The sequence below is a fragment of the Hipposideros armiger genome, unplaced genomic scaffold (genome assembly GCF_001890085.2).
Source record: "Hipposideros armiger isolate ML-2016 unplaced genomic scaffold, ASM189008v1 scaffold_46, whole genome shotgun sequence".
Lineage (NCBI taxonomy): Eukaryota > Metazoa > Chordata > Mammalia > Chiroptera > Hipposideridae > Hipposideros > Hipposideros armiger.
In genome coordinates this window covers 5,925,620-5,933,135 of record NW_017731396.1, presented here as the reverse complement: position 1 = coordinate 5,933,135, position 7,516 = coordinate 5,925,620, and the positions used below count along the sequence as shown (strand labels likewise).

General features: G+C 42.7%; 1 protein-coding gene across 1 annotated transcript; it reads right to left on the bottom strand.

Annotated features, from left to right (window-relative positions):
* Positions 1-238: 238 nt before the first annotated feature.
* Positions 239-2,581, bottom strand: TNFRSF9 (TNF receptor superfamily member 9; the record flags this gene model as incomplete). The annotated part of the gene is made up of 4 exons (XM_019639713.1): positions 2,541-2,581; positions 1,637-1,764; positions 789-896; positions 239-376 (listed from the first exon to the last, which is right to left on the bottom strand). Coding segments are annotated over exons 2-4 (364 nt in total), but the record flags the coding sequence as incomplete, so codon positions are not given.
* Between the last annotated feature and the right edge of the window lie 4,935 nt (positions 2,582-7,516).

The window sequence follows — 7,516 nt, the reverse complement described above, 5'->3', positions numbered from 1 at the left end:
TATAAGAAGTATGAAAATGCGTGGCCCTGGAGAACAACAAATGTCGTGATTTCCAATTATTGCCACTAATTGAAAAAATGGTTTGTAAATATTATATGCTTGACTCAGTGGTTCATGGCTTATTACTTTAAGGTGCTACAAATCTACATTTTCTTTTCTAGTCAAAGGACCAAGACCTAAGCTAATGGCATGTGTCTAGTTAACAAACTTGCACGAGATCACAGATGACCACACCTACCCTGTATGGTTAATTCTTGGCCTTGTTTACAGTCCGCTTCACACTTGGTGCATCCCGCCCCTAGGCAGTGGAACCCCGAGACGCACTCGCACTCGGCATTGCTGGTACGGGAGCACGCCTTCTTAGTCCTGAAAACACCTGCACACATTACATTACATGACATTACATTACATATTACATTACACTTGACCTCCAAATCCAAGAGGCAAATTTATGTTGTGCAGTAGAAACCATACTCACTCTACTCATGATGATCCCAGTGACCTGAGAGTATAAAGTTTACTTGGAAAAAACCCCAGTAGAAGACATTTTTACATTTTGCTAATGAAAATTGTCTCTCTTGTCAAATGAATGTTTCCTCTAATATTTGAAAAAGCTCAATCCACAAATAATTGCTACTACACTCGGTTATTTTATTGGACTCGCCTATTAACAGGGGAACCAGCATCTCTGACACTTAAGACTTTTCAGTAGAGATCAGTACAGTAGGGAATAAAAGCTTGTCTTCCCATTATGTATCCAGGGGGAGAACACACCGTTTAAACCCTACCTTCACACTGCCTGCATATGTCACAGGCCTCTTGTCCACTGGTGCTGGAGAAACTATTTGAAGGGCAGGAAATGCAGATCTGATCCTTGCTTTTCCCACAGAAAGTACCTGAAAAGGGAAGGTCACAGCTGTACATGTTTGACAATGGACTACTGTCACCTGCAGCGTTGTGAGGTTTACAAGAAAACTAGACTGTGGAACAATAATTAGTCTTCTAGGTGCCACAAGAATAGACCTTATTTTGTTGATTGACTTCTTAAAATTATACACTTGCAAGATTGCCCTCAGCCTAATCACAGAATGAAGAATAATGAAATCTAGCTATTGCAACAAATAAATTCCACAGAAAGAAAATGGTTTTCTTTATCTATTGAATAGAACAGAATGCTTTCTCTTGATTTCTCCAGCAGATCAATATGATGGGATTCAGGGAGAGATCAATGTTACACTAGAGCTTAAAAGCGTCTGTCTTTGCCCACTCCATTCCCCTTCTACCTCCTGCCTATACCTGCTGTAGACCCAGTCTGAGCTCAGCCCCTTACACACAAAGCTAGTATTTGCTGAGGTCTTGCCCTGTGCCATGCATGCACTGTTGTAAGCCCATCTCCTGGTCCTCCCAGCAATTGTATGAAGTAGGTTCTCTTTCCATCCCCAGATTACAAAGCTGGGGCACAAGAGATTCAGTGACATGGCCATGTTCACATGGCTAAGCTGCAGCATGCAAGACATATTTGTAAATGAATGAATAAAAGGTCATTAAAACAGAGCCTGTTGGCTCTGACTACCAGATTAATTGAACCATGTTTTCAACAGAACAGATCAAACACACATGTTGCTTTGGTTCTTACCTGCTGGGCAGTTACGACAGAGATCCCTTGTTGATCTTGTCCCCTCCAGTCTCATGACCAACAGCATAATGACCACCACATTGTAATAATAGCCAACTCCCATGATGAAATCTCGCATGAACAGGATACTAGCAAAGCAGATCCCGAAAGAATTTGAATCAAAGTTGCTGTTTCACAGATACCACTCTGCAAAAAGTAAACATTTCCAAGAATGCCGTGGTTTCTCCTTTCAGACTTACTTATATTTTAGCTATTTCCTGTACAATGCCACAAGACTCTAACTCAGGGTTTTTCAAGAACAATTAATGAAGGAGAATTATGGGACAGGTAGTAACTTCTATGTTAAGACAAGCATGACTAAACACACAGCTTGTGCATGTTTGCCAAAAGCTAAGGGTTCACTTTTCAACACGTTTTGCTGAAATGCAGAAAAAACAATAGCAAGAATTTTGGGGACTTTCATGGCTACTTAGCATTAGCATCCAGGTTCCAACCATGCCAGTGGCTCGCTGCTTCAGAAATACAGTCCTTCAAAAGAATGTGTCCGTGGCATCTAACAGCTCAGTTCAATGAGAAGGTCTCTAATTACTGCTATTTGTCTCAACAGCATGTGGAAATTTCAACACCTCATTGCTAAAATGTTGAAATGCCTCTTTGCTCAATTCATCATCCCATTTTTCTTAATAGATGCATATTTGCCCATTTTGAGATTGGAAGCTCATATAGTAACAAAACTAAGAAATAATAAAAAAAATCTCTTCAGGCCAGGTGCTTAATCTTTTTTTTTTTTTTAAATAGGCTCTGGAAGAGATGGTATTAGAAATTAGAAGGGGAAAAATCTAGAAAAGTACAAAGAACACAAAGCTTCTATCCTCACCCCATCTCGGGTCCCAAATGGACAAACCTTGAGATCTTAGTGCTGGTGAAAAACTTTCCACTTGGTCGTCAAGCCTGGAACGTCTGCAGTGAGAGTAGTTTGCAGGTTAGAAACACAGGCAGGAGCTTCAGTGACTCAGCGGGGGGTGTGGCCTTGTGGGAAATCCCCAGCTCAATGTGCCAGGGTAGCTCATTTGCTATCTGCTGACCCCAAAATCCCCCTTAATAATGGCACTGCAAACCATTCTTGGAAGCATCTCGCTGCTGTTAGGACATTCCTCAGATAGTTTTGGGGAAAGGATGTTGTCATTTTCTGTAGTTCTTAAAATACTTGAGATTTGACGGATGAAGACATTCAACATAAGGACCAGCCCTTGGGCCATACACTGCCCTCTATCTCTGTAATGGTGACGCTGCAGCTACAATTTGCTAGTCCAGCTGATGCACCAGGCATCAGATAAGCACTTTAATGAACACTATCTTCAAAAGAACCCAAGGAATCAATATGACTAGTTTTATCGTTGGGACACCATTATGCAAATGAGAACATCGAGGCTATGTGTCTAGCCCAGATAATCGGCAGGATGGAGAGTGGGGATTAGAACCCAGGATGACCTGACTCCTTTATACTGTGCGCCTTGCTGTGTGGGGGAGGTTGGGGAGGAAATGGAGAAACAGAGGGAAAGGGAGACATTGGTAAATTTGGTTACAGGTTACATTGGTAAAATTGAGATCTATGAAGGCATTTTAGAAAAGCATTATTTTGACAACAAAAAAAACTTTTTTAGAAAAAAGAAGAGGACAAGGAGGGTGCTTCAGAGAAACTTGGCGAGCCTGTCCAGCATGGAGTGTCCTCAGGAAGGCAGCCAGAGAAACTAAGAGCAAGTGTGGTTTTTGACTAAACCAGATGGGTTTTCCATTAGGATTTAAACAGAAAAGACCTTTATTTTCCCACAGGAGACATGGAGGCTTGGTCTTGAATGGGGGGATGAAGGAAGAGGAGGAGAGGGCTCACATGTATTAAACATTTGCTCTGTGCTAAGCACTTTACATGACTCTGTCCTGCCACTGTTCTTCTTAGAAATTTTCAGTGGCTCCCTTTCGTCCACAAGAGAAAACCTGGACCCTTACAGTCCAGCAGTCAAGGACCTCCTGGGTCTAATCTGAAGTGGCCTTTTCTGAAAAGTAAGATATAGTTCACATAGCTAAAAGTCACCCTTTTAAAGTATACATTGCAGTGGATTTGGGTATATTCGCTATGGTGTACAACCATCACCAGTATATAATTCCAGAACATTCTCTTTGGTCCAAGGAGAAACTCCATATCCATTAGCAGTCACTTCCCAGTCCCCCTCCCCTTAGGCTCCGACAACCACTAATCTGCTTTCTGTCTCTATAGATTATCCTATTCTGGACATTCCATATAAATGGAATCACACAATATTTGGTCATTTGTATCAGGTTTATTTTTCTTAGCATCATGTTTTCAAAATACATCCATGTCGTAGAATATATCAGTGCTTCATTCCTTTTTATGGCTGAATAACCTTCCGTCGCATGGATGGACCGCATTTTGTTCATGCACTCAACAGTTGATGGTCATTTGAGCTGTTTCTGCTTTCTGACTGTTATGAATACAAGTTTGAGTACAAGTTTTTGGATGGACATGTCTTCAGTTCTCTTGGGTGTAAACCTAGAAGTGGAATTGCTGCATTGTGTGGGAATTGTTTCATTTTTTCGAGGAACGGTCATACTGTTTTCCACAGCAGCTGCACCATTTTGCATTCCCACCAGCAGTGTATAAGGGTTCCAGTTTCTCCACGTCCTTGCTACTGCTTGTAGTTTTTCTGTTTGTTTTTAATTAAAAGTGTTTTTTATTATAACCATCCTAGTAGGTGTGAGGTGGTATCCAACTATGGTTCTCATTTGCTGCCCTTATTCCAATCTTACCACCCTTTCCCCCATGTAATGGGAGCAGTCGTGTATATAGCACATGGTTAAGACCCCAAGCTTTGCTGTCAGTCTGACCTGGATGGAATCTAGGCTCCTCATGACCCTGATGGTCACATGACCTTGGGCAAATTTCTTAACCTCCCTAAGTCTCAATTTTCCCAACCATACCTTACAGATACGGTAACATTGTACCTCATCCTCATTTAGTGAAGAGTAAGTGAAACAATGAACATGGCATACTTAGCTCAATGCCTGGCACGTAGTTCTCAAGCATATAATCATTATTAATATGAGATTTATTGTTTTGAAACCTTCCTTTCCTAGCCTTTCACCCTGATCACCAGCAAAACAACCCAGGACAAGTAGCAACAGAGGAGAAAAATGTGTGGGCTGTCTACAGAATTTATTCCCCAATTCTGAGAGTCATTTGCCCCGAGGTAATTGTGGGGTCCCCTCCACTGACTTCAGTGGAGTCGGCTGAATGTAGGATTACACTGCTGACCACCTCCAACCGCTTTCACAGTCGCCATCTAACACAGTGGCCTCCTCCAGCATGACATTCAGGGTATATTTTCAATGCACTAAATGCCATGACTCATTGACGTTTTAGAGATTCTGTGGGCAGAGATATTACCTCCCCTGAAAATGACGTATGCAGTTTCCCAGCACAGTAATTAGCTAACTTTTTCAAGCTGAGCCAGTGACATAAAAGTCTTTATGGAGCTCAAAGGTGCCCAAGATTAGTTTTACCAGCCTGCAGTTCAACAAAATCAAGCATGTCAGAATTAGTCCCCTGAAGGTCATGATAGCTTATGCCGGTGTTTAAAGACTTTTATTAATGTTCATGTCACCACATCCTTGTTTAAGAAAGTCATCATAGGAAAAGCTAAGGCAAATTCTAGAGTTAACCAGGTGTACATATTATCAAAGTGGGCAAAGATGTACTCTTTCAGTACAAGTTTCATTTGCTTTAAAATATATATCAGGTTGCTTTATTCATTTGCGTGTTCTAATCTTTCAAATGCAACCAAAAAGTTCATCTCTTCCATGAAGCTTTCCAATCAAATCAGAGATGGCCCCAAGCAAACATCAACACTTCAGCAGTTCTCGCAATATGTTTCATCACTTTCTAAACAAGGAATAGATTTTGTTTTATTTTTATTGACTACTGGTCTATTGAATATCTCAAGTGAGTCCGAGTATGCTTTGAGGCTAAAGAGTATGAAGGCTCAACTACTTTGAACAAGATAGAGGCAACGTTTAGAAAGAGAAGAAAAAACATCCCTCCAAAATAAGCTTTCTATAAAATAGGCTCCTGTCACCCCAGGACACATCTTAGAGGCAATCTTATCCATGGAATATGCACTATTTATACTTTTTATTTCCCCAAAGATCGATTCTTTCAAGACTCAGTGTCCCAATCCCTACTTCAAGCATCCATCCAGTCCAGACAGTCTTCACTGTTAGAGATCTATGATGCCTGTGATGCTGATGGGACTTCTGAGGCAGGGAAAGGAATACATTACAAAGGAATTGGAAGGAGCTTGCTCAAGAGTGTGAGCTCTGAGCAACAGGGACGCCAGTTTGATTCCCACATGGGCCAGTGAGCTGCACCCGAGCTGAGCTGCTACTGAGCTGCCAACAGGTGTCAGGATGGCTCAGCTGGTGAGAGCACGTGCTCCTAACAAGACTGCATGTTCGATGGTGGGCTACGCCTGCCTGCAACTAAGCCTGAACTCGGCACCTTGAGCTGAGCTGCTGCCCGGGTGGCTCAAGGGATAGAGCGTGCACTCTTAACAACAAGGCTGCTGGTTCTACTCCCGCATGGGATGGTGGCTACTCCCACCTGCAACTAATTGAACACAGCACCTTGAGCTGAGTGGCACAACTGGACTTGGAGGTGAGCTTGCTGCGCCCTCCACAACTAAGATCGAAGGACAACAACTTGGCTGTTCTCCTCCCCCCAATTCCCCAACACTGTTCCCCTCCCCCAATTCTGCAATAAAAAATCTAAGAAAACAAAAAAAACCACAAAGGAATTAGAAAAAAGAAAGTGGAAAATGAGAAAAGAGGAAGGGGAGTGGGGAGAAGGAAGCGTATTATTGTAAGGAAAGGTGGGATGTTAGCAGTCATCAAATGCACTTTTCCTCCCCTGTTCACTTTCTCTATGTGATGTCCACTTATGGGTTAGTGACTCATAAATATTCACTTCCAACTCAGACCACCTCTGACGCTACACATCCAGGGCAAAAGTGCAAATGGAGGCTCATGTGTGTGCCACATGTCCAAATATTCAGATGTTACACATCAAGTTAAGTACACTGGTAAATAAAATATGTTCTGTCCAGGGCAGGACCCCACAAATTTCACACACACACACACACACACACACACACACACACACACACACACGTAACAAACAGGAGCCTCTGTGACTGGGAATCTGGCACAGAGGGTGGAGATGCTGGCACAGAGGACGCATACTCTATCATCAGCTCCATTGCCCTCGGAGCTAACACTGTCAGCCGACAAGTAAACACCACAGTTCTTGTTCTGTGTCCAGGTAGTAGCGTTTCTGGGCTGCGCTCCAGCCAGGTTAGCAGCACCGCCTCAGAGAGCAGGGGGAATATGGGCCACAGAAGTACCGGGGCAGGGAAAAGGCACAGTCATCTGTCAAATCCTTCTCAGGTATCTAGGACTGAATAGATTCCTGCGTCGTCTATTACTATGCAAGAATGCTGTGGAAAGTACAGTTTCCCAGAAGCCCCAAGAGTCCATCTGCTTGATCCTACTTATGTCCCTGTTTGTGGTTCTGGAAGTCCTTGTGAATTAGCCTGGAATTGACTCCAGCTGCTCAGGAAGTGTGAGGAAGCCTTTGCAATATGAGAGTTCCTAATACTCTGACGCATATACGTAGTAAGTAACATCGGAACCGTAATACAGGTCCTTTACTGGAATCCACTAGAACAGCAGTTCTCAACCTTCCTAATGCCGCGACCCCTTAATACAGTCCCTCATGTTGTGGTGACCCCCAACCATAAAATTATTTTC